At 42.0% G+C, this 27,976-nt stretch overlaps 1 protein-coding gene across 2 annotated transcripts in view; it reads left to right on the forward strand.

The window, feature by feature from the left end:
• The window catches only part of ddx4 (DEAD (Asp-Glu-Ala-Asp) box polypeptide 4), an 85,230-nt gene that overhangs the window by 50,586 nt on the left and 6,668 nt on the right, over nucleotides 1–27,976 (forward strand). For both annotated transcript variants that reach the window (XM_063042939.1, XM_063042940.1), the window contains exons 11-17: nucleotides 213–367; nucleotides 2,667–2,796; nucleotides 3,684–3,850; nucleotides 8,962–9,107; nucleotides 9,757–9,856; nucleotides 11,538–11,808; nucleotides 14,897–15,004. In XM_063042939.1, coding sequence (XP_062899009.1) covers nucleotides 213–367; nucleotides 2,667–2,796; nucleotides 3,684–3,850; nucleotides 8,962–9,107; nucleotides 9,757–9,856; nucleotides 11,538–11,808; nucleotides 14,897–15,004 — 1,077 coding nt within the window. The remainder of the gene's footprint in view (nucleotides 1–212; nucleotides 368–2,666; nucleotides 2,797–3,683; nucleotides 3,851–8,961; nucleotides 9,108–9,756; nucleotides 9,857–11,537; nucleotides 11,809–14,896; nucleotides 15,005–27,976) is intronic.

The raw sequence follows: 27,976 nt of genomic DNA on the forward strand, positions 1-27,976 counted from the left end.
GCATCTTGATCATCTCTTCCATGTACCTGATCCCATTTTATCAATTTGTAATTTTACTGAATATTTTTTTTAAAATGCTCCTGCTTTTAGAATAGCCAGCAGTTGAAAATCTCACAGGCCTTTTTTTTCCCTCTCCTGGTTTTGAGGCAGTTTGGAGGATTGCCCCTTGATGATATTCAATCTGTTGTTTTGTTTTCACATAATTGTCACAGGCTGCTTTCCTACTGCCAATAATAGAAATGCTGCTGAAGGGCAAGGCAGCAGCTTGTCGTTCTCAGGAGTTTCAGCAACCAGAAGTGGTCATTGTTGCACCTACACGTGAACTGATCAATCAGATATATCTGGAAGCTAGGAAGTTTTCTTATGGGTAAGTAAATTGTGCATCTGTCTGCTTCATGTAAGACAACCACACAAAATGCTGGAGAAACTCAGCGGGCCGGGCAGCATCTGTGGAAGTGAATAAACTGTTGACATTTCTGGCTGTGACTCTAATTCTGAACTGGAAAGGAAGTGGGGGAAGATGCCAGAATAAAATGGGGGTGGTGGGGAGGGGAAGGCAGGCTAACTAGGTGATAGGTGGAGCTTGGTGGGTTGGAAAGGTAAAGGACTGGAGAAGGAATCGGAGGTAGGAGAGTGGACCATGAGAGGAAGGAAAGGAGGAGGGGTGCTGGGGGAGGTGATAGGCAGATAGGTGAAGAAGCAAGAGGCCAGAGTTGGGAATAGTGGGGGGGGGGTTGGTGGTGGAGGAGAAATTGATGTTCATATCATTGGTTGAAGATGACCTGGACAGACAGAATAAAAGGTGGTGTTCCTCCACCCTGAGAGTGGCCTCATGGCAAAATAGCAGGTCATGACCTGACATGTCAGAGCAAGAATAGGGATGGGAATGAAAATAGTTGGCCACTGGGAAACTCCTTTTTTGGCAGATGGAGCGGAGGTGCTGGATAGATTTTCAGGTGAAGTGTTACCTCACTTGAAAGGACTGTTTGGGATGCTGAAAGGTGGTGAGGGAGGAGGTGAACGGACAAGTGTAGCATTTCTGTCACTTGCAGGGATGTGTCCCAGGAGGGAAATTAATGGGGAGGGTCGAGTGGACAAGGGAATCACGGAGGGAGGGTTCCCTATTAGTGGGTAGGGTGGTGATGGTGTGTTTGGTGGAAAGATCTTGTTGAAGATGGTGGAATTTGTGGAGAATGGATGCTGAGACCCAGGATGTTGGGCGAGGACAAGAGGAACTCTAACTCTGCTAAGGTAGCAGGAAGATGGGGGTGAGCCTGGATGTCCAGGAAATTGAGATGCAGGTGATACCAGCCTCAATACTGGAGGAAGGAAAAACCTTGCTCTCTGAAGGAGGATGACATCTCTACCTTAGAAAGGAAAGTGTCATCTGGGAACAGATGTGGTGGAGATGAAGGAACTGAGAAAGGAAGAAGAAAGCCCTTAACTCCAAGTGGAGTCATCGGGTCGCCGTCATGACGGCGTTTTTTTTTAGCAGGCTTTCTTATTTTTACGCGGCTGAGTTGCTAGCTCAACGCTCAACCCAGCACGGATGGAAAGTGTGCAAGGGAGCCGGCTTTATTCGAACTCGGGAGCCTTCACTCCAAAGTTTTGCTCCGGTGCTGATGCCACTACGCCACCAGCCGGCTTCAGCTGAGAAAAGGAAATAACATTTTTTACAGGACACGGTGGGAAGAGGTATAGTCAAGATAGCCATGGGAATCAGTAGTTTTATAAATGTCAGTAGACAATTTGTCTCCAGAAATGGAGACAGATTGAGAAAGGGAGAGGGATTGCACCCTCTGTGATTCCCTTAATTCATTCATCCCACCCCACTAATCTCTCTACTGGCACCTATCCCTGCAAGAGACAAATGCTACACCTGCCCATTCACCACCTCCCTTACCTCTTAAGGCAGTCCTTTCCAGGTGAGGCGATGCTTCACCTGTGAATCTGTTGGGATCGTCTGTTATTTCCGGTGCTCCAGATGTGGCCTCTACGTAGGTAAGGCCTGTTGTAAATTGTGGGACTGTCTTGTCAAGCACCTCCACTCCATCCTCAAAAGTCTCATTTCTCAGTGGCCATCTATTTTAATTCCTGTTGTGACATGTCAGTTCACGGCCTCTTTTGCCACAGTGAGGCCACTGTCAGGGTGGAGGAGTAACAACTCCTGTTCCATCTTGGTAATCTCCAACTTGATGGCGTGAACATCGATCTCTCCTTCTGGATTTTTTTCCTCAAGTAGCTAATTAATTTCCTTTTGTTCATTGTCTTTGTCTTATCTGTGCCCTGTCCCTGCCCTGCCTTACATTTTTGTCTCTTTTCCAAATCTGACAAACGTTAAAGGTTTCACTTTCTTTTGCTGCTGTTTGATCTGTTTCCCACTTTCTGTATTTTTGTTGCACATTTCTAGCAGACTTTTTTGTCATGTCTTTTAAAATCCTGGAACTTCCAACACCCTTGCCAAGAGCAACTTACATTTCATAGTCTCTTTCTGCATTGTTTTGTATCCAATCAAATATCAAAGCAGAAGAGCTAGGCTCGATTTCTATAGAGTGAATTTTAAGAGGAAATTTCATAAAGGAGGATAAAGTCATGGGTTTAAATAAGGGACCTGAGTAATATTGATTAATGTTTACAAAGATGTATTTTTCTCTCTGCTTGTGCAGAACTACTGTGAAACCTGTTGTACTCTATGGAGGAACAAGTATAGCACATCAAATCCGCCAGGTTCTGCAAGGCTGTAATATATTGTGTGGCACCCCAGGAAGACTTTTGGATATTATCTCAAAAGGGAAAGTAAGTTGTAAGTCTTAATATTCTTAAAATATTGTTAATGTTGGCAAAATCTGGGCTGTACCCTCCAAATATCCGGACCTGCATCTCGGTTTTTTTGCATTACCTTACTTTCCATTTTTCTATTTTCTATTTATGATTTATAATTTAAATTTTTAATATTTACTATCGATTTGTCATCCAGGGAGTGAGAAGCGCAGAATCAAGTATCGCTATGATAATTGTACGTTCTAGTATCAATTGTTTGGCAACAATAAAGTATAAAGTATCTTGTACCTTCTGTCAACAAGGAGTAGAGCATCTGACTGAACATCTAGAAATTGAGATTAGGAGTTTATACCTTAAGAAACTGGATCCCGAGTTTTTGTTTGGTAGTAATGGTGCCCCCATTCATTCTCCCTACCACCATGCTAGAATGATTTTAAAGGTCTACAAGATGACAAGGTTGAGCTTTGTGGAAAATGATAAAAGGAAAGTTTACTATTTCACTTTTTTTTACTTTGCCTAATAGCTGCAAGTGATTGTATCCAATTACAAGTACACTCCTGTACCACACACAAGACTGTTAGAATCCAAAAAGCTGCTGAAGTTTTTGAAACATCTTGTTAACACGCAATTTCTGGGTAGATTTCTGTCTACTTGCTGTGCAGTAGTTAGCTGTTAAATTTTTAGATTTTTGTTAAGGAAAAAGGGGACTGTTGTATGAAAAGGCAAACTCTGATGTTTTTGAGAAACTAGACAGTCATCCTCACCAAGACCTCCCTCTGGTTATAGCTTGACATTGTCCTTGCCATCTGTGACCCATATAATTTATTAGTAGCTTAAGACATTAAGATCAGTATATCTAATACATATACAGATTTGAGACTTGGCACTATTTTATTTCCAAGGTTGCCCTTGGTAAAGTCCAGTACCTGGTACTGGATGAAGCAGATCGTATGTTGGATATGGGATTTGAACCAGCTATGCAGAAACTCGTAGGCTCGTTTGGCATGCCACAGAAACAAGACCGCCAGACTCTGATGTTTAGTGCCACTTTTCCTGAAGAGATTCAGAGGTAAAATGTAATTTCAGTGACATTAAACCTAATTCTGTGAAACTCGTTGTTTTGTGGGAGTGATATATTGCAGTAGATAATTATAAATTATAACAGTGGTCCCCAACCACCGGGCCGGCGACCGGTACCAGTACCAGGCTGCAAAGCATGTGCTACCGGGCCGCAAGGAAACGATATGATGTGGCGATTATGAAATGATATGAGTCAGCTGCACCTTTCCTCATTCTCTGTCAAGCACTATAGAACTTGAACATAGGGTTGCCGACTGTCACGTATTAGCCGGGACATCCCGTTTATTGGGCTAAATTGGTTTGTCCCATACGGGACCGCCCTTGTCCAGTATTTCCCCCGCTAAGGTAGAGCGTTCCTATGAAACTGTTCGTAAGCCAAAATGGCATAAAGCGAAGAAGCAGTTACCATTAATTTATATAGGAAAAATTTTTTGAGTGTTCCCAGACCCAAAAAATAACCTACCAAATCACACCAATTACACAAAACCTAAAACACTAACATATAGTAAAAGCAAGAATGATATGATACACAGCCAATAAGAAGTAGAAATAATGTATGTACAGTGTAGTTTCACTTAACAGAATTGGGAAGATTAAGCCAAAACCGATTTGTAGAAAAAAATTGGCATGTACAGGCATGTGCACACAGGTGCCTGCGCAAGGCTTCATGGTCATGGTAGTCTTCCTCGGGGTAAGCACAAGTGTTCCGTATTTGACTGCTACTTTTGTCCCTTATTTGGGAGTGAGAAAGTTGGCAACCCTAATTGAACATCCCCCCCCCCCCCCGTCAGCTGGTCCGCGGTGCAAAAAGGGTTGGGAACCCCTGAATATGATAGGAAGAATTTGTTCCTGAAACGTTGAGCATGTCTCTTTAGGCTCCTGTTTCTCTTCAGTGGTAGCATTGGGAAGAAGGCATGTCCTGGGTGATGGATCCTTAATGATAGACACCACTGCCTTGTGGTATTGCCTTTTGAAGGTGTCCTCAATACTTGGGAGGCTAATACTGTCCACAGGTATGTCTGGAAATTTGTGTGTGTCTTTGGCATACCAATTCTGCTGAAACTCCCAGTGAAATATAGCTGCTGCCATGCCTTCTTTGTAATTACATCAATATGTTAAGCACAAGATAAATCATCAGATGTTGACACCTAGGAACTTGACACAGCTCACCCTTTCCACTGCTGATCCTTCTGAAGGCTGGGGTGTCTTCCCTCTACTTCCCTTCCTGATGGCTACACTCAATTCCTTAGTTATACTGGAGTTTCTGCAATACTACTCAACTGGCCGATCTATTTTGCTTCTGTACGCCACCTTGTCACCATCGGAAATTCTGCCAACGATAATTATGTCGTTGACAAATTTAAGGTGCTGTTTGAGTTGTGCCTAGCCACAGAATCTGGGTGTAGCGAGACTAGGCCAGTGGGCTAGGCTTGGTTCCTTGGTGTGCGCCAGTGTTGATCCTCAATGAGGAGGAAATGTTGTTTCCAATCTGCACAGACTGTGGTCTCTCAGTGAGGAAGTCAAGGATCTCATTGCAGGGGGAGGTACAGATACCCAGGTTTTTGACCTTGTTGATTAGAACTGAGGGTATGATTGTGTTGAATGCTGAGCTGCAGTCAATAGACAGCAGCCTGACATAGGTATTACTATTGTTCAGATGATGCATGGCTGAGTGGACAGCCAGTGAGAATGCATCTGTTATAAACCCTACTGTGGCAACAAGCAAATTGCAGCAGGTCCAAGTCCTTGCTTCAGCAGGAGTTGAATCTGGTCTTGTCCAAACTCCCAAAGCACTTTATCGCAGACATTGTGAGTGCTACTAAGTGATAGTCATTCAGGCAGCTCACACCTCTGCTCTTGGGCACTGGTATAATTGTCTCCCTTTCGAAGCAGGTGGGAACCTCAGACTGCTTTAGTGAAAGTTTGAAGATGTCCTTGAACACATCTGCCAGTTGGTTGGCACAGGTGAAGGTTCACCTTCTTGAAAGATGTTGTGAAGTTGGCCTCTTGAGACAGATTACAGGTGTAGTTTATTTCACCCTTTCAAAGCGTAGGTAAAAGGAGTTTGGCTTATCTGGGAGTGAAGCATCACATCCATTCGTAATGTTGGGTTTTGCTTTGTAGGAAATAATGGCCTGCAAAACCTGCCTGACCTGACATGCATCCAATTCCATCAGGTTGTTTTTTTTTCTGTCCTTAAGATAGCCTTCCGTAAGTCATACCTGGAATTGGTATGGTTCAGGACACAACTGTGCTTAGCAACATTTTTGAGTTCTTACTTTTGAAAGGTTAGGCTAATTTAATGCAAATTAAATAGTTTGCCTTTTAAGCTTCTGTGATTTTTTTTTACCCATACTGATGTGTCCCAAGTATTGTTGAAATATTGTACAGTGATAAGCAGCCTGAATCCATGTACTTCTAAATGAAGCTGTGTTTGGTCTTGAGTATGCATTGGTCTCTTTTACTCAAATTTGGAAAACTCTCAGTGTTTATTCTAAACAATGCCAACTACATTCATTGTAAGTGATGCACTTGCCTTTATCTTTGGAGCTTGGAAGTGCTGAGCAAGCATTTAAACAAAATTCAGCAGTGTAATTTGTGGTTGAGAATGCATAGGGTGTTTATTCAATCTTCTAGTCTACAGCTACTACGTTCCAGCTTTTGACCAGAACGGATTTGACTCGAGCTTGTTTCAAATTTAGAAAGGTAGCTTGGGGTAGTTTAATATATGAACAAGTTAACTTGTAGATATTCATTTGTATATTGACATGTATGAATCATGGTTATCCATTTTCCAAGTAGGGAGAGGAGGAGAAATATTTTAATTTTTTTTTAAGTAAAACGTATTGTTAATGAATGGAGCAGTCATTGATGCCCCTTTTATCCAGTCAGAATTCAAAATGGCAAGAAATTGAAGGAGTGAGTCAAGCAGCATGGATAAGTTGATCTTTAGTTTTAATTTTAAAAGATAAAAAGAAAACTGGGAAATACTCAAGAGTTTGCATTGCATCTGTAAAACTTCACAAAACATGCTTCATGGCCAACTGAGTTCCTCCAGCATTTTGTGTTGCTTTGGATTTCCAGCATCACAGATGATCTTGTTCATGAGTTAAACAATGTTTTAGGCTGAAGACCCTTCAGTTTTGACAAAGGATCTTTTGAGATGACTTGTCAATCTAGCTTACTTTTGGTGCTTCAGGGAAGACCTTTGACATTGATAGCAGAAAACAATTTGTTTCACCCAGATGTGTCACTTGATATTTAGTTCTGAATACTGCTAAAGCAGGCTTACAAAGTGTTTTAACTGTCTTGTCATTAATGGTTGAAAAGTTAGACACTCAATTTGGCTGTATTCTGAGCCTGTTGGATTGAATGTGGTCATGAGCCTTTAAGTGATTCTCAGATTTTGCAATGGAGCTTGTAATGTAATGCATGACTAGTAATTGGAGCAAGCAATTCCAAGAATGGAGACTAATGCATTCAATCATTTTGCGCTTAAAAACAAACATTCAGCTTCTGGGTATTGTATTCTTTTTTAAAGATAATTTTGAAATGTGATGTTTTCTTACTGATTTGCAAGATGGATCTCAGTTTTTGCTTTTTGTAAGTAGTTCTTTGAATAATGGACCTGGCCATGCTCTAATTGACTTCGTGGGCTCCGTATAATTCTGCTCAGGAACTTCAAAAGTAATTAGTTAAATCTAGGGTAGATTAAGAAACAATCTGAGGAAGAACTCAGTGGCTTGAACAGCATCTGTGGAAGGAAGGGAATTTTCGAAGTTTCGGGTTGAAGCCCTGTAGAAGGTCTGAGGAGAGATGACCAGTTAAAGAGAAAGGGTGGTGAGACAGGAGTCGGGTGTTTGCTAGACTGAGGGGACTAAAATGACAGGTCACTTGTACCAGGTAGTGGAGGAGAGCAGGAGTGGGAGTTGAAGACAGTGGCAGATCAGTGGGGAGGGGAAAAATGGCATTGTAGGTGGAAATCAGAGATGGGTGTTGGAGGGAGAAGGGCGAAACCAGTGCTGGACTCAAGTAAACGAGGCTTACAAAACTATTAGGGAAGACGTGAATGGCAGATACAATTGGAACCACTGTGTGGGGACAAGCATGTGGGGGTGAACTGTGTGCATGGAAATGGGAGAGGGTAAACTTGGGGGTTGGCAGGGGGTGTTGAAAGAAAAGGAACAATCATGAGAGAACAGGAGGAGAATCTGGTCAGGAGGGGAGGGGAGCATCCCAAGTTCTCCCCCCCCCCCCCCCATGTTTGATGCAACCTGCCTATCAACTTGTATCCCTCCTCAACCCCTTGGGCTTGTCACTTACTGCCTTCTCTTCATACGAGCTATCTTGTTCCTCTGCCTTGATGCAGAGTTCCTTTCTTCCCAAAACCGATGCTTGGTACACTGTGTTCTTTCAGCAGATTGTTCTGGAGGAACAGCAGCCTGACAATTGCTACTATGTTCCAGCATCTACTGCTCTCAAATGTAGATTAGATGCTTTTACTTGGAATGTGGGGTGCGAATTTTTCTTAATATCCGATAGCATAAATTGCAGAGCTTTCCAGTGCATTCAGGCAACTTTGTTAAATGTGACAGTATTTTATGGCCCCACATTGTCTTCTATCAATATAGAGTGCCATGCAATAACAATATGCCTGGTCAATTCTTCCTGTTAGACTTCTGTTGAATGTGACTTGAGGTGTAAACTGTTTGAAGCATCCCATAGCAAGTCACTAGTGTTCTCATCACCAGCATTACCCACAAGAATATTCTTCCCTTTTTCTCCTCCTGCCCTTCATCAAAAAAATACTGCATCCAATGAATCAGAGACCTTAACCAGAGTGACCAGGTTTTCAAAGTTTGCATGTAATTTATCAGGTTTGGACTTCCTTAAAATTCACAAGATGATGAATGTAAGCTCCTGATGTGTAAAGCATGGAGATTGATTCCAGATTTTGAAATGAATTTTAATTTCCATAGCTGCCCTGGTGGGATTTGAAATTTGTTCTCTTGAATTAACACCCCCCCCACCCCCGGGTCTTTAGGTTGATTCTTCAGTAACCACTAGCTGTTAATTTTCATGACTGGTTTTATCCTTAAGGTTGGCTGCAGATTTCATGAAGAGTGATTATTTGTTCCTTGCTGTTGGTCAAGTGGGAGGAGCCTGTGGTGACGTACAGCAGTCCGTACTGCAAGTTGACCAGTATTCCAAAAGGAACAAACTGATTGAAATCCTCACCAATACAGGTGTGTCTTTTTCTCCTACAATCTGCCCAACCATGATGAAATTCAGGGAGAGGAGATAGATGCTGCAAATATTTAAATGCATATTTTGGAGGGTAGAGGTAATTTAACTTCATGTGATCACATTTTTACTAAAATTAATAATTTGGTCAAAAGTAGTTATTTTTGTATAGTTCTATGGAGTACTTCCTGCAATATAACCCCAAGGATGGAGATGTAAATTCCAATAGTGGCTTGTAACATAATTTGTGTATTGTTCAGCTATTGCCTTCTTGTATTTGTTAACTTTAAACTGTCTTCTGGTTAAGCAGTATGGTCCTATCATTCTAAAATATTTATCCTTGCCATGATTACATCAAGGTGAGGATTAGTATCTCTGCAGAAAGACAGCTGAGGTGTTTTGTAGAGTTACCACCGATTTTAAATGCTTGGGAAAACTGGGAAAAAATGTAATTTGTCAAATAAGCCATTTTTGACTTCCCATTTGTGTTTTGGGGATTAGGACGTTTGTATAAAAATTATCATGAAGGCTTTAGTTATAATTCAAGTTAACCTAACATACATGGACTCTCACTGTTTGTGTGTTGGGGAAGGATGGTAGATGTAGGAGAGCACATTTTTAAACTACTTTGCTTTGGGTCTAACTTCCTAGGTGTTGAACGGACTATGATCTTTGTTGATACCAAAAGAAAAGCTGACTTTCTTGCTGCTTTCCTTTGTCAAGAGAAATTCCCCACAACAAGTATTCATGGGTAAAGTTGTTGCTTTCACATTTCTCTATTTCATGTATTGCCTTTTGTCTGTTTCTGTTCATGAGTGACATGGATATTTATCATGTTTGGACTTAAATTCCATCACCCTAATTGATTCTACGCAATCCAGCAAGCTTGAAGTGTTCATTGCCTTAGAAGTAAATAAGCTGTTTAGAACATTTGAGTGGTTTGTCTTCTACAGTGGAAAACACCTCTTGGATTTAGAAATGGAACTGAGAAATCTTGCTTGCCTGGTTTCACTCACTCTTTTCTCATTTATTCCCTCCTTGACCCATAGCTAAATGATTTCATTTTGACAGGATTTTATTGCTCCATATAGTTTATATTTGGATCTTTGATTAGTTTTGTAATTGTTTGAGTTGTTTTTGAGGGCATTGCAGAGTAGGCAAGTTACTATTACAGTTACTATTTATTAAGTGTATTTAAAGTGGGTGATTTACCTTGTTGCAGTGCTACAGACTTTGTAGTAAGGTATTATAGATTTTGACCTACTGATAATGGAAAACTTTGCATGAATAAAATTAAAACTTTTTGAGTATTTAAGCCAGTTTGTGTAAATATTTTTGAGTTGTCTTAATCATGTTTTGTTTTTGATGACTTGGAATGAAAGCAAGATTCTAACTTACAAATAGTTGGAACCATTTAAACTCTTGCCTCTCAAGTTAAAGCATGTCCTTTTTTTTAATAGCTGGTGAACAGTTGACCTAGAGTTGCATGGAAAGATCATGGGCTAAAATCTTATTTCCTTGATGTGTGCTGAGCTTAGAGGAAGTTATTTTTGCAGAGGGCAAGAGGGTAAATGAGGGTGAGGCAGCTGGAGGAAATCGAATCTTGTGTCTAGAAACGATGCAGTATAGAAGATCATATCTTCTGTAGTAACACCCCTTCACCACTCGTTCAACTTCCACCAAAGGGAGAATTCTCAGTTTCTCCAGTCTCTAAATGTGGGTAACTAATTCCTAAAACTAATTAAGTACCATCTGGCATTCAAAATGTTGATAGATACTTTTAAGTATGGGTCCCAGTCAGCAGTTCGCAAAGATTTAGCATAATTTTTTTTTGTGGATATTCCACCTATAATGAAGCTACAGATATTTTGCCTTCTCAATCAGACCTATCACCTCATGAATAATGTGCATTCTCATCCCTGCCCTTCAGAATTGTATTATTTTATTCAATATTACTTCATGTTTCTTGTACTATAATCAACTGCTTCATTTGTTTCTGAATTTGAATATTGTCAATTGAATTTTGTATTGAATTTAGTCTGCCACCTTTCATCTAGTTCATAATTTGCTCTGAGGCTGAAGGTGAAAACTTAAGTTGTAGGTGTAACAATAAGTCACGTTGGACCATTAATCCTGCACTGCTGTTTAAGGTTGACATTTTTCCTATTTGTTCCATTTCCCTTCACTACCCTTGTTAATGCAGTGGAATGAATTGGAGGATTAGGAAGTGCAAGGTAATGGGCAATTCCTTGTTTTCAAAAAAACTGCTTCTGTTTGCTTGTATCAAAAGTGTCATTAATTCATCTAAATTTTCTGCTTTTCTGTTGAGCTATTCCAAAAGAACAGTGGCTTCAATCATTCTTGCCTTTTTTTTTGAGCGTTGGGGGAGATGTGAAGGAACAGCATTGTAATGTAAGTGACTTATTTTGCAGTGATCGAGAGCAAAGGGAAAGGGAGATAGCGCTTGGTGACTTCCGTACAGGGAAGTGTCCCATTTTGGTGGCTACAGCAGTGGCAGCTCGAGGATTAGACATTGAGCACGTACAGCATGTTATTAACTTCGATTTGCCGTCCACCATTGATGAATACGTCCATCGCATTGGACGCACAGGTCGTTGTGGACATGTTGGCAAAGCAATATCATTCTTTGATTCAAGTACAGATATGCCAATAGCACGTGCCCTCCTAAAGGTCCTCTCTGATGTAAGTACTGCTTTCAGGAATAATTTCTCTTTACGATGAGAGTTAAAAAGAGAAAATTGAAGAGCTCAGAAGTAGTCATCTCAGCACACTTCCAGTTCCCAGTGATGCTGAATATAGGAACAGGGAAGTGGATTATATGTGGTTGGACAGATGATTCAGGAAGAAGGGGTTTGGATTCCAGGGGCATTGAAACCAGCTCTGGAGAGGGTGGAATGATAGATTCTGGCAGTAAGAGGACCAGTGTCCTACTGAGGGTTGTTGTGGTAAACTTAAACTAGGGTGGGTAAAATTAAGCTAGAATAACAATACTGTGGGGATGCAAGCAAGCTTATTAGGAGGAGAGAAATGAAGAAAATGTAGAATGCAGGAACAAAATCAGGAGTGAGGCAGATAGAACCACAATGTGGGAGCAGATGGCAAGTGCAAACCTGAAGTATTGCTATCGTAATGCAGGAGGCATTTGTAATAGATTCAGTTTGTACAAATAGGTCAAAGGATGGTGGGGTAGAAACTGTTAATGAGATCAAGTACAGTTGTGAGAAATTGTCTAGACTCAGAAAATGTAAAGTCAATTTGGATGATGATTAAAAACAGCATAGGAACGAAACCAATGTAGAAGTAACATACAAAAACTATCAGTAAACAAATACTAGCTTGCAATAATTGTGGAAGCCTTTAATCTTGTAAATTTTTAATCAGGTTGGAATGAGATAGCATTTGGCATTGGTGGCGGGGGGGGGGGAGGCGAAATATTGATTGCTTTTAGGGTAGCTTCCTAGATCAGTGTATTTGTGAGACCAGTGAAGGGCCGAGATGGCCTGTTTCCGTGCTGTAATTGTTAGATGGTTATAATCTTGGATCTGGTAATGGGTTCCTAGGCAGGTTTCATACCCTCAAAGAAAAATTGCCTAGGATCATAGCATGATAGAATATTCAGTTTTAGATGGTGGAACTTGGGTCAGAAACAGCTGTGTTTAACTTGGAGGGAATTACAATGGAATCTGTCACAGTAAAATTCGTAGGGAGGGATTAAACTTGTGGCCAACCAGGGATGTTAGAGGTTACTAAACTGAAAGAGAACTGTATATGGTACCCAAAGTTGGTGATGGGCCTAAACTTTGGGATATAATTCGGCAGGCAAGAAAGATGATGCCATCCCATGAGCTTTATAGCTTTGGTTTATTACTTTCTGTGAGGAATGTAACAGTTACTTCAAGTGTATATATATATTAAAAAAAAAAGAGAAGTCCCGGTGAACTCCTGGAGATTGACTGTGGAGTAGTTATAAGGAAATTACAGTTTGTTCATAGTCAAGCAGAATAGAAACCAGCCTTTTAGGCCATTGTGCCCATGCTGATTATCACATAACCAGTTATACTAAGCAAGAGGAATTCTGCAGATGTTGGAAATTCAAGCAACACACATCAAAGTTGCTGGTGATTGCAACAGGCCAGGCAGCATCTCTAGGAAGAGGTACAGTCGATGTTTCAGGCCGAGACCCTTTGTCAGGACTAACTTTAAAAGTCTCGGCCTGAAACGTCGACTGTACCTCTTCCTAGAGATGCTGCCTGGCCTGCTGCGTTCACCAGCAACTTTGATGTGTGTTACCAGTTAAACTAATGCTATTTAGCAACACTTGGTACATAATTGTCTGTCTTGGTGAGTGAAATACCTTGTGTTTATAGTACAAGATACTGCAAACACCTTATTCTGAATAACCATAGAAGGCAATCAAATATTGTCAGCATCACAAGAGAATTATGATTACGCAAACTAACAAGGCTAAAAGCTGTAAAGAAGGTTGTCAAGTTTGCAGCTGATGGTTTGCATCTGATCTGAATGTGTATATTATTAGATGCATTAATTATAAATTCCATTACAAAATTCTGTGAACTCCAGGGGACTGGAAAACCACTCCTGCAAGAAGTGGGTACAGTAGACTAACAATTTTCTAACAAAAGTTTAAATTAGAGTCACGAGGTAATAACAGCATTTTTGGAAAGTTGTAATCTAATCAGCATGGTGCAATGAAGGAGAAATTTGTCAGACAATTTGAGTGTGAAGCAGTGATCAGTGTGCAGAGGGGAACTAATTGACATGTTATATTTAGGTTTCCAGAACGTATTTGACAAGATGCCTCAAATTATCTTGTGGGAATAGCCCATAACTTGATGAGCAGCAGATTAGCATGGATAAGCCATTTGGCTAATGATCAGGAAAGGGTGACTGAGAAATAAGGGGATTATTTTCAGGTTGACGCTCCTTGACCATTTGGGTACCATCGCAATCAATGGGACTGCAATTGTTTGCAATAAATGTTTATGACTTGGAAGTAAATGCATGTATCATATTTGTTAATGGCAAAAAAGGCAGGTGAAGAGGCAAGATTGGAGAGATGGATCAGATAGATGAGTGGACCAAAAATTGGTAAATAGATTGCAAGATGAAATATGAAGTTCACTTTGGGAGAATGAACTAGACACTAGTATTACTATGGAATTTGTTGGAAACTGCAACAGTTCAGTCCTTGTGCACAAAGCAACAAGTAATTGGGGAAGCTAATGGAATGTTGGACCTCATTTCAAGTAGGTTACAATATAAATGTAGGGAAGTTTTACTGCAACTGTGAAAGGTGTGTATGGATGTTTCGTCCCTTGGATTATTTCAGAGAAGGTTCAATAGGATGATGCTGGTACTTGGAGATTGTCCTTTTGAGGAAAGGTTAGGACCTAGAATGCCACAGCTCAGGAGCAGACTCTTCAGCTATGATGCCTGTGCTGACCATAATACTAATTTAAACTGCACATCTAGCTGCAACTGGTCTATTCCTCTGTTTCCTGGGGGATGGGGCAGAAATTTAGATTTGAAGAATGCTGAACCAGCCATGATTCTTACTGATAGAACAGGCTCATGGGGTTGACAGCCTATCCTATTCCTCTTGCATTTAATCTTATGAACATATTAAGTATTTTTTGTTTGTGGGTTATAAGAATACAGATTGAATGAAACCATGTTTTTTTAAAAAAAAGGTTTGTAGTGTTTGTCAATGATGATGCAGTTTAATAATTATACTTAATTGCTTCTATAGGCACAGCAAGAAGTTCCTGTATGGTTAGAAGAAATTGCTTTTGCTGCTCATGGAACTAGTTGCCATAACTCCCTTGGAAAAGTCTTTGCTTCTGTAGATACACGCAAGGTTAGTATACATAGGTCAACAGTGAACTAATATTGTTTTTATAAGGTCTAATTCTTTCTTGTTCTTGTTATCGAATGTTTTGGATCAGAATGTTCATTTTTGACATCAACCAACATGCAGGTTATCTCTTCTTTGGCCCAGTTAGGTGTTCCCTGTATTTTGTTGTCATTATCTTCCTTCTCCATTGTAGCATGCCTCTATTCATAAGGAAGTACTGCTAATTTGAAGCAAACATCAACTTGTATGGAACATTTCCACAATGATAATCTTTCTCCAAGTGATGACTGTTGATCAGAACACCAGAAATGACTACTTGTGTGGAAGCATGCCAATGACTATATATACTTCATTAGGAAACTGAGAATTTGCTATGTCACTGAAGATTCTTACAAATTTCTATAGATGTAGGTAGAGAATATTCTGACAGACTGTGATGCAACCAGTTTCAGTGTACAGGGATGGTAAGAGGTTACAGAGGGTTGTATGTTAAGCCAGCTCCATCACAGGCACAACCCTCCCTACCATCAAAGATATTTTCAAGAAACGATGCTTCAAGAAGGTGGCACCTATCTTTAAGGACCCTTATCTAGGACATGAACTTTTCTCATCAGGAAGGAGGTACAGGAGTCTCAAGACCCACATTCAATGATTCAGAAATGGCTTCTCTTCATTATAGCACAGTACAGCCTGTTTGGCCTATGCTGATGTTTTAACTGAGGTCAATCTAACCTTCCCCCCCCCACCCGCTTCATAGCTCTCCATTTTTTTTTCTACCATCCATGTGCCTGTTTTTTTTTCTTAATTGCTTCTTAAATGCTATTCATGTATTTGCCTCTACCACCACCCCTGGTAGCGCATTCCATGCACCCACTACTTTATTAAAAAAAAAATAAATAAAAACACTTGCCTCTGACATCTCGTAATAAATCCACATCCCTCCTAAAATGAGGCAACCAGAACTGAGCAGAATACTTCATGTGGTTTAACCAGGGTTTTATAGAGCTGCAGTATTACCTTGTGGCCCTTGAAATCAATCCCCTGACAAATAAACACAACATTCTCCTTAACAACAACTTGCACGCAACCTTGAGGTATATAGACAGGAAATGGAATTGGGACACCTGACCACTGGGAGGTCCTGGCCTGGACAGCAGAAGGAATAAAGAAGCTCAGTAAAGCAGACCCCAATCAGTGTTAGTCTCAGCAATCATGAAGGTATGCCAGCAGCTCTACTTCGTTAGGAGTTTGAGGAGATACAGTGCACGGTGGAGAGCATTTTAACTGGTTGCTTCACACCTGGTATAGAGACTCTGAGGCACAGGATCACAAGAGACTGCAGAGAGATGTGGACTCAGCAAGTTCCATCACTGGCACAACCCCTTCCCACCACTGAGGACATCTTCAAGAGGCCTTGGAAACTCACCATCTGGAACACATCCTCTTCTTAATATCTGGAAGGAGCCTTAACGACCCATATTCAACAATTCAGGAATAACTGCTTCCCCCTGCATTCAGATTTTTGAGTGGTCCATGAACACTACATCATTGCCTCATTTGCTGGCACAGTGCAAATTTCACAACGTACAAGTTTGTGATAATAAACCTGATTCTAATTATAGAGGAGACTGCACCAGCAGCATTGGTTGCAATAAATAACACCTATAGATTCATATGTGAAACAATGCCTCACCGAGGAGGATTCTTTCGAGCCCTGACTGTTGATGAGGAATGTGGTAAAGGGCCGGGTTTAACAGTGCATTTGCAGGGATGTGCCTGAAGGAACCAGGGAATCGTGGAGAGTGATCACTGCAGAAAGAGGATATGGGAGGGAAGGGGAAGATGTGGTCAGTGGTGGAATCCTGTTGGAGATGGCGGAAGTTGCATCATGACATTGAATGCATTACCTTTCGCTCATCATAAAGTCCTATAACACAGACATGGGTCCTTCAATCAACCGAATCCACAGTAGCTCTCAATTGGACATTGGAAGCCAGAGAAGATGCAACTCACTCAGGTTGGATTTAAGTACAAAAAGACAGTGACTCGCAACAGTTTGCCACTTTGAGTAACAGCCATTCGGCATTTGGGATTGATTGACAAGAAGAAATTAAATAAAGTGGGGCAAACAGAGCAGCCATTGTTGGAGTGGACAGAGTGGAGATTGTGAGGCTTTGCTTTTTGAGGCTTTAGCCAGAGAAGGTTCTCTCTTCTCCCCCCCCCCCCCCCTTACATTTGCTCATTTAGAACAATAGAGATTGCAGGCAGGATATGGAATGTGCCTCTTGCAGGATGTGGGAAGGCAGGGAGGACACCAGTGCCCCTGATGACTACACCAGTGAGAATTGTATCTGGCTGCAGTTTCTAATGATCTGTGTTATGGAACGGGATGAACTCTGCTGAGGGGTGATAGATTGGACATGTAGAGAGGTAGTTACATCCAAGGTGCAGCACACAGGAAACTGGGTGACAGTAAGGGGTAAGAGGTTAAGTAGCAAGTGAAGAGTACCTTTGTGGCAACCCCCTCAACAAAAGGTATATTACTTTGGATACTGTTTGGAATGGGGGAATAACCTAGCAGAAGAAAGTCAACGATTAGGTCTTTGGCAGTGAGCCTAAAATAGGAAGATTATACAGAAATAAGATTAACACATGCCTAAAGAGGGAGTGGATAAGATTTTTGGATCATTGTGCTCTACCAGGGAAGGTGGGACCTGTACAGAAGAGATGGTTTGCACCTGAACTGGAAGGGGGCAAATATCCTAGTGGTGCACACAAAGTGCTGGACAAACTCAGCAGACCATGTAGATGTGAAGAGTGAACAGTAGATGTTTTGGGCTGGGACTTCAGGATTGGAAAGGAAGTCGGAATAAAATGTATTATGGTGGCTGGAGGGGAGGATGAAGTGTAATGTGATAGGTGAAACTGGGAGGGGTGAAGTTAAGAGCTGGGAAGTTGATTGGTGGAAGAGGTAAAAGGCTGGAGAAAGGGGAATCTGGGAGAGGACAGAAGACTATGGAGGAAGGGGGAGGAGCACCAGAGGGAGGTGATAGGCAGATAAGAAAAAGAGTGAGAGGAAACAAGAATGGGAATGGTGAAGGTTTTAGATTATAAAGCTTGTATGAGCCTGTCAGAATAAAAGATAAAGTTAAGTGTAGAGAACCTTGGTTTTCAGTAGATAATCAGGCCTTGTTAAGGAAAGAAGGACGTAAATAGCAGGCATAGGCAAAAGAACATTGGAAGAAATCAGAGCTGAAAGAAGGCATGAGGTTGCTCAAACAGACAAGGTGAGGGAGAATCCTCAGGGATTCTACAGATGTGTTAAGAGCAAAAGGATTGCAAGGGACAAAATTGGTCCTCTGGAGATCGGAATGGTAATGCGCGTGTGGAGCCAAAACAGGTGCCAAAACAGGTGAGGGAGATCTTAAATCAGTTCTTCACAGCTGTATTTACTCAGGAGACGGATGCAGTCTATAGGTGAAGCAAAGTGGCATCAACTTAATGGACACTAAATAGACTAGGGGAGGAGTTGCTTGCCACCCTGTGGCAAATCGGGGTGGATAAATCCCCAGGGCCAGACAAGGTGTTCCCTCAGACCCTACAGAAGGTAGATGCACAAATTGATGAGGCCCTTGCAGAGATGTGTAAAATCATCCTTGGTGACAGGGGAGGTGCCAGAGGATTTGAGGATGGCCAATGTTGTTCTGCTGTTTTAAAAATGGTTCTGAGAATAACCCAGGAAATTATAGGCTGGTGAGTCTGACATCAGTTGTAGGAAAGTTATTGGAAGGTATTCTTAGAGACTGGATAGAGATGGACAGATTGAGGATTGTCAGCATGGCTTCATGTGTGGTAGGTCGTATCTAACTGATCTTAATTTTTCAAAGAAGTTACCGGGAAAGTGGATGAAGGCAACGCAGTGGAAGTTGCCTACATGGACTTTGCAAGGCATTTGACAAGGTCCTCCATGGGAGGTTGATCAAGAAGATTCAGTTGGCCAGCTTTCAAGATGGAGTAGTAAATTGGATTAGACATTGGCTCTGTGTGAGAAACCAGAGAGAGGGTATTAGATAGTTGCCTCTCTGACTGGAGGTCTGTGACAAGCAGACTGCCTCAAGGATTGGTGCTGGGTTTATTTTGTTTGTCATCAATATCAACGATCTGGATGATAATGTGTTAACTGGATTAGCAAATTTGCAGATGACATTAAGATTGGGGGTGTACTGGACAGTGAGAAAGGCTGTCATGACTTGCAGAAGGATTAGGACCGGCTGGAGAAATGGTTTGAAAAATAGCAGATGGAATTTAATGCAGGCAAGTGCGAGATGTTACACTACGGTAGGACCAACCAGTGTAGGTCTTACACAGTGAACTGTCGGGCACTGAGTGTGGTCAAACAAAAGGATCTGGGAATGCAGGTCTGTAATTAATTGAAATTAATTGTTACAGATAGATAAGGGTCATAAAGAAATCTTTGGTACATTGGGGATGGGATGTTACATTTAAGTTGTATAAGACATTGGTGAGGCTTAATTTGGAGTATTGTGTGCAGGTTTGGTCACCTATCTACAGGAAAGATGTAATTAAGTTTTACAAGGATGTTGTCAGGCCTGGAGGACCTGAGTTGTAAGGAAAAATTGAATAGGTTAGGACTGTATTCCTTAGGACGTAGAAGTTTGAGAGAAGATTTGATAGAGATGTACAAAATTGGGTGTATAGATAGGTAAATGCAAGCAGGCTTTTTCCACTGAGGTTGGGTGAGACTACAAGGGTTAAGGGTGAAAGGTGAAAAGTTTAAGGGAAACATGCGGGGAAGCTTCTTCACTTGGAGAGTTGTGAGTATGAAATGAGCTGCCGGCACAAGTGGTGCACGCGAGCTCAATTTCAAAGTTTAAGTGAAATTTGTATAGGTACATGGATGGTAGAGGTATGGAGGGCTATGCTCCCAGTGCAGGTCAATGGGAGTAGGCAGTTTAAAAGAGTTCATCATGGACTAGATGGACTGAAGGGTCTGTTTTTGTGCTCTACTTTTCAATGACTAAAAGTACCCAATTAAACTAATTCTACATTAATTTGCTCCCCCACCACCACCTTCAAATTCTGTCCCTTGTTTTTTTGTACATTTGGCTAATCTACCAACCATGTCTTTGGAATGAGGGAATTGGAGAACCTGGGGGAAACCCACACGGTCACAGGAAGAACATACAAATTCACAGAGCCAGAAGCCAGGGGTGAACCGTGGCTGCTGGAGACAAAGGTCTTTCTTCAGTCAGCTGCCCGACATGCTGGAATAGCTTCACCAGGGCCGCATCATTAGGTGGTGGTAATTCACCACCAACTTCAAAGGCGAAGAGGTTGGCAAAAAATTCTGATTTTTGCCAGCAACAACTTTTTATATAAAAAAAATTGTTTGTAAGACTTTTTAATCAGACTATAAATCATTTGTTAAACAAGGATGAGGAAAAGTATCAAATGAACAAGCTACAGATTAGAGTGAATACAATAGAACAATATAGGTTAAAGGGGTTGAAATGCTTATTTCTGTCCTGAAAGATATGGACCACATCTGAACGGAAGCTTTGTCAATTCATTTCTAAGTTTTTAAAAAAAAGTACTCTAAAGAACATTTTTAACTCTACAGGAACTTTGTTTAAAAAAAATACTGTTCAAGAAATCCATCATGAATTTACATAGAACACATTTGTCTTGATCAAGATTGTATGTACTTGTGTATTTCACATAAATAGTTAATGACCCCAGTCAGTTTGGAATGGCAATAACATATCCTCCACATTGTCCATCAACACTGTCCGTAAGCAGACGAGGCTGTGTGCTTAGACCCTACTCTTCTCGCTTTATACTCATGACTGTGAGGCTTAGCACAGCTCCAATGCCATATTTAAGAAAGCTTGCTGATGCCACTACTGTTGTTGATGTGATGAATCAGCATATAAAAGGGAATTGAAAATCTGGCTGAGTTGTGCTAAAACGACAGCGCCTCTCGATGCCAGCTGGACAAAGGAGATGATTGATCTCAGGAGGAGGAAATTGGAGGTCCATGACCCCTCCTCATCAGGGATCAGCAGCTTTAAATTCTTTAGTGTTACAGTTTCACAGGATCTGTCCCAGGTCCAGCATGTAACTGCAATTGCAAAGCAGTGCAGCGTTTTTTTCAAAAGTTTTGCACAGATTTGGCATGACATCTACATTTTGACAAACTTCTATAGATGTGTAGTTGAGAGTATATTGACTGGCTGCATCGTGGCCTGGTATGGAAACACCAATGCTCTTGTACGGAATAGCCCACAAAAAGTAGTGGAAATGGCCCAGTCCATCACAAGTAAGGCCCTCTCTGCTATTGGGCATATTCACTTGGAGTGCTGTTGCAGGAAAGCAACATCCTTCAGTGATCTTGCACCATCCAGGCCATGCTCTCTTCTCGCTGTTGCCATCAGGAAGAAGGTACAGGAGCCTCAAGACCCTTACCCATCAGGTTCAGGAACATTTATTACCCCTTGAACATCAGACTCTTGAATCAGAGTGTATAACTTCTCATTCAATTACTGAACTATTCACAACCTTTGGACTCGCATTCAAGGACACTTCAGCTCATGTTCTCTTGCTTATTTATTATCATTTTATTTTTTTTCCTTTTGTATTTGCACAGTTTGATATTTTTTTAAACACTTTTTTTTGGCTGCCCTGTTAAGTGCAGTCTTTGATTCTATTTACTGCGATTGAATGTCAGGGTTGTATATGACATAAGACCATAAGACAAAGGAGCAGAAGTAGGCCATTCGGCCCATCGAGTCTGCTCTGCCATTTTATCATGAGCTGATCCATTTTCTCCTATTTAGTCCCACTCCCCCGCCCTCTCACCATAACTTTGATGCCCCGGCTACTCAGATACCTATCAATCTGTGCCTTAAATACACCCAATGACTCGGCCTCCACTGCTGCCCGTGGCAACAAATTCCATAGATTCACCACCCTCTGACTAAAAAAATTCCTTCGCATTTCTGTTCTGAATGGGCGCCCTTCAATCCTTAAGTCATGCCCTATCGTACTAGACTCCCCCGTCATGGGAAACAACTTTGCCACATCTACTCTGTCCATGCCTTTTAACATTCGAAATGTTTCTATGAGGTGTCCCCTCATTCTTCTAAACTCCAAGGAATACAGGCCAAGAGCGGACAAACGTTCCTCATATGTTAACCCTCTCATTCCCAGAATCATTCTAGTGAATCTTCTCTGTACCCTCTCCAACGTCAGCACATCCTTTCTTAAATAAGGAGACCCAAACTGCCCACAGTACTCCAAGTGAGGTCTCACCAGCGCCTTATAGAGGCTCAACGTCACATCCCTGCTCCTATACTCTATTCCTCTAGAAATGAATGCCAACATTGCATTTGCCTTCTTCACTACCGACTCAACCTGGAGGTTAACTTTAAGGGTATCCTGTACGAGGACTCCCAAGTCCCGTTGCATCTCAGAACTTTGAATTCTTTCCCCATTTAAATAACAGTCTGCCCGTTTATTTTTTCTGCCAAAGTGCATAACCATACACTTCCCAACATTGTACTTCATTTGCCACTTCTTTGCCCATTCTTCCAATCTATCCAAGTCTCTCTGCAGACTCTCAGTTTCCTCAGCACTACTGGCCCCTCCACCTATCTTCGTATCGTCAGCAAACTTAGCCACAAAGCCATCTATTCCATAATCCAAATTGTTGATGTACAATGTAAAAAGAAGCGGCCCCAACACTGATCCCTGTGGAACACCACTGGTAACCAGCAGCCAACCAGAATAGGATCCCTTTATTCCCACTCTGTGTTTCCTGCCAATCAGCCAACGCTCTATCCACGTATGTAACTTTCCTGTAATTCCATGGGCTCTTGTTAAGTAGCCTCATGTGTGGCACCTTGTCAAAGGCCTTCTGAAAATCCAAATATACAACATCCACTACATCTCCCTTGTCTAGCCTACTGGTAATTTCCTCAAAAAATTGTAATAGGTTTGTAAGGCAGGATTTTCATTTAAGGAATCCATGCTGAGTTCTGCCTATCTTGTCATATGCCTCCAGGTACTCTGTAACCTCATCCTTGACAATCTACTCCAACAACTTCCCAACCACCGATGTCAAGCTAACAGGTCTATAGTTTCCTTTTTGCTTCCTTGCCCCCTTCTTAAATAGCGGAGTGACATTTGCAATCATCCAGTCTTCCGGAACCACACCAGAATCTATCGACTTTTGAAAGATCATCGCTAATGCCTCCGCAATCTCCACAGCTACTTCCTTCAGAACACGAGGGTGCATTCCATCTGGTCCAGGAGACTTATCTACCTTTAGCCTTTTCAGCTTCCTGAGTACTTTCTCTGTCGTAATTGTGACTGCGCACACTTCTCTTCCCTGCCACCCTTGAGTGTCCGGTATACTGCTGATGTCTTCCTCAGTGAAGACTGATGCAAAATACTCGTTCAGTTCCTCTGCCATCTCCTTATCTCCCATTGCAATTTCTCCAGCATCATTTTCTATCGGTCCTATATCTACTTTCACCTGTCGTTTACTCTTTATATACTTGAAAAAGCTTTTGGTATCCTCTTTGATATTATTTGCTAGCTTCCTTTCATAGTTAATCTTTTCTCTCTTAATGACCTTCTTGGTTTCCTTTTGTAAGGTTTTAAAAACTTTCCAATCCTCTGTCTTCCCATGAATTTTTGCTTCCTTGTATGCCCTCTCCTTTGCTTTAACTTTGGCTTTGACTTCTCTTGTCAACCACGGTTGCATCCTTTTTCCACTCGAAAATTTCTTCTTTTTTGGAATATACCTGTCTTGCACATTCTTCATTTCTCGCATAAACTCCAGCCACTGCTGCTCTGCTGCTCTTCTGTCTTTTCCGCCAGTGTCCCTTTCCAGTCAGGTTTGGCCAGTTCCTCTCTCATGCCACTGTAATTTCCTTTACTCCACTGAAATACCGACACATAGATTTCGGCTTCTCTTTTTCTAATTTCACCGTGAACTCAATCATGTTATGATCACTGCCTCCTAAGGGTTCCTTCACCTCAATCTCTCTAATCACCTCCGCTTCATTACACAATACCAATCCAGTACAGCCGATCCCCTAGTGGGCTCAACAACAAGCTGTTCTAAAAAGCCATCTCGCAGACATTCTGCAAATTCTCTCTCTTGAGATCCAGTGCTGACCTGATTTTTCCCAATCCACTCGCATGTTAAAATCCCCCACAATGATCATAACACTGCCCTTCTGACAAGCCTTTTCTATTTCCAGTTGTAATTTGTAGTCCACATCCCTGCAGCTGTTTGGAGGCCTATAAATAACTGCCATCAGGGTCCTTTTACCCTGCTATTTCTTAGCTCAACCCATAAAGATTCTGCACCTTCCGATCCTATATCTAATGATTTAATATCATTTCTTGCCAATAAAGCCACGCCTCCCCCTCTGCCTACCTTCCTATCCTTCCGATACACCGTGTATCCTTGGACGTTCAGCTCCCAGAGACATGCATCCTTTAGCCAGGTCTCAGTGATGGCCACAATATCATACCTGCCAATCTGTAGCTGTACAACAAGATCATCCACTTTATTCCTTGTGCTATGTGCATTTAAGTACAACACCTTAAGACCAGTATTTGATACTTTTTGCTTTGATTGCACTGCAACTCATCCCAATGGCTACACATTTGCCCCATCACCTGCCTGTCTTTTCTGACATCTTTACTGCTCACTATCTTAGACTTATTTCTGTTTTTCCCCCTCTTCCGCTCTATCATGCCGGTTCCCATCCCCCTGCCAAATTAGTTTAAACCCTCCCTAACAGCTCTATTAAACTTTCCCGCCAGGATATTGGTCCCTTTCGGGTTCAGGTGTAACCTGTCCTTTTTGAACAGGTCATACTTCCCCCAGAAGAGATCCCAATTATCCAAGAATCTGAAGCCCTGCCCCCTACACCAGTCTCTCAGCCAGGCATTCATCTGCCTGATCTGACTACTCTTGCCCTCGCTAGCACGTGGCACAGGTAGCAATCCCGAGATTACTACCCTGGAGGTCCTGCTTCTCAGCTTGCTTCCTAACTCCTGGAAATCTCTCTTCAGGACCTCCTCCTTTGTCCTATCTATGTCATTGGTACCAACATGTACCAAGACAACTGGCTGCTCACCCTCCCCCTTTAGAATATTCAGGACCTGATCCGAGACATCCCGTACCCTGGCAGCTGGGAGGCAACACACCATGCGGGTATCTCTGTCAGGCTCACAGAATCTCCTGTCTGTTCCCCTGACTATGGAATCCCCCATGACTACTGCATTTCTCTTCTCCCTCCTTCTATCCTGCACAACAGCGCCAGGCTCAGTGCCAGAGACCCGGTCACTGTGGGCGTCCCCTGTCAGGTCATCCCCCTCAACAGCATCCAGAACAAGATATTTGTTGCTGAGGGGGACAGCCACAGGGGTGCTCTCCACTATCCGGGCATTTCCCTTCCCTCTCTTGACAGTGACCCAGTTTTCTGACCCCTGTAGCCTAGGGATGACTACCTCCCTGTAGCTCCTGTCTATCACCTCTTCACTTTCCCTGATAAGCAGTAGGTCATCAAGCTGCTGCTGCAGATCCCTAACACGGTCTCTGAGGAGCTGCATCTCAGTGCACCTGGCGCAGATGTGGTCATCAGGGAGGCTGGAGGTCTCCCAATATTCCCACATTTGACACCCTGAACAAAGCACTAACCCTGCAGGCATGCTATCTAATTCTACATGAATGTACATAGAAACCATAGAAACTACAGCACAGAAACAGGCCTTTTGGCCCTTCTTGGCTGTGCCGAACCATTTTCTGCCTAGTCCCACTGACCTGCACACGGACCATATCCCTCTATACACCTCCCATCCATGTATATGTCCAATTTATTCTTAAATGTTAAAAAAGAACCCGCATTTACCACCTCGTCTGGCAGCTCATTCCATACTCCCACCACTCTCTGTGTGAAGAAGCCCCCCCTAATGTTCCCTTTAAACTTTTCCCCCCTCACCCTTAACCCATGACCTCTGGTTTTTTTCTCCCCTTGCCTCAGTGGAAAAAGCCTGCTTGCATTCACTCTATCTATACCCATCATAATTTTATATATCTCTATCAAATCTCCCCTCATTCTTCTACGCTCCAGGGAATAAAGTCCTAACCTGTTCAACCTTTCTCTGTAACTGAGTTTCTCAAGTCCCGGCAACATCCTTGTAAACCTTCTCTGCACTCTTTCAACCTTATTTATATCCTTCCTGTAATTTGGTGACCAAAACTGAACACAATACTCCAGATTCGGCCTCACCAATGCCTTATACAACCTCATCATAACCTTCCAGCTCTTATACTCAATACTTCGATTAATAAAGGCCAATGTACCAAAAGCTCTCTTTATGACCCTATCTACCTGTGACGACACTTTTAGGGAATTTTGTATCTGTATTCCCAGATCCCTCTGTTCCACTGCACTCCTCAGTGCCTTACCATTAACCCTGTATGTTCTACGTTGGTTTGTCCTTCCAACGTGCAATACCTCACACTTGTCGGTATTAAACTCCATCTGCCATTTTTCAGCCCATTTTTCCAGCTGGACCAAGTCCCTCTGCAGGCTCTGAAAACCTTCCTCACTGTCTACTACACCTCCAATCTTTGTATCAGCAAACTTGCTGATCCAATTTACCACATTATCATCCAGATCATTGATATAGATGACAAATAACAATGGACCCAGCACTGATCCCTGTGGCACACCACTAGTCACAGGCCTCCACTCAGAGAAGCAATTCTCTACCACCACTCTCTGGCTTCTTCCATCGAGCCAATGTCTAATCCAATTTACCACCTCTCCATGTATACCTAGTGACTGAATTTTCCTAACTAACCTCCCATGCGGGACCTTGTCAAAGGCCTTACTGAAGTCCATGTAGACAATATCCACTGCCTTCCCTTCATCCACTTTCCTGGTAACCTCCTCGAAAAACTCCAACAGATTGGTCAAACATGACCTACCATGCACAAAGCCATGTTGACTCTCCCTAATAAGCCCCTGTCTATCCAAATGCTTGTAGATTCTGTCTTTTAGTACTCCCTCCAATAACTTAACTACTACCGACATTAAACTCACCGGCCTATAATTTCCTGGATTACTTTTCGATCCTTTTTAAAACAACGGAACAACATGATCCACTCTCCAATCCTCCAGCACTTCACCCGTAGACAGCGACATTTTAAATATTTCTGCCAGGGCCCCCGCAATTTCAACACTAGTCTCCTTCAGGGTCCGAGGGAACACTCTGTCAGGTCCCGGGGATTTATCCACTTTAATTTTCCTCAAGAGAGCAAGCACCTCCTTTTTAATCTGTACAGTTTCCATGGTCTCACTACTTGATTCCCTCAATTCCATTGATTTCATGCCAGCTTCCTTAGTAAATACAGACGCAAAAAACCTATTTAAGATTTCCCCCATTTCCTTTGGTTCCGCACAAAGCCGACCACTCTGATCTTCAAGAGGACCAATTTTATCCCTTACAATCCTTTTGCTCTTAATATACTTGTAAAAGCTCTTTGGATTATCCTTCACTTTGACTGCCAAGGCAACCTCATGTCTTTTTAGCCCTCCTGATTTCTTTCTTAAGTATTTTTTTGCACTTCTTATACTCCTCAAGCACCTGATTTACCCCCTGTTTCCTATACATTTCATACAACTCCCTCTTCTTCTTTATCAGAGTTGCAGTATCCCTTGAGAACCAAGGTTCCTTATTCCTATTCAATTTGCCTTTAATCCTGACGGGAACATACAAACTCTGCACTCTCAAAATTTCCCCTTTGAATGCTTCCCACCTACCAATCACATCTTTGCCAGAGAACAACCTGTCCCAATCCACGCTTTTTAGATCCTTTCTCATTTCTTCAAATTTGGCCTTCTTCCAGTTCAAAACCTCAACCCT

Source organism: Mobula hypostoma, chromosome 3, assembly GCF_963921235.1.
Source record: "Mobula hypostoma chromosome 3, sMobHyp1.1, whole genome shotgun sequence".
Taxonomy (NCBI): Eukaryota; Metazoa; Chordata; class Chondrichthyes; order Myliobatiformes; family Myliobatidae; genus Mobula; species Mobula hypostoma.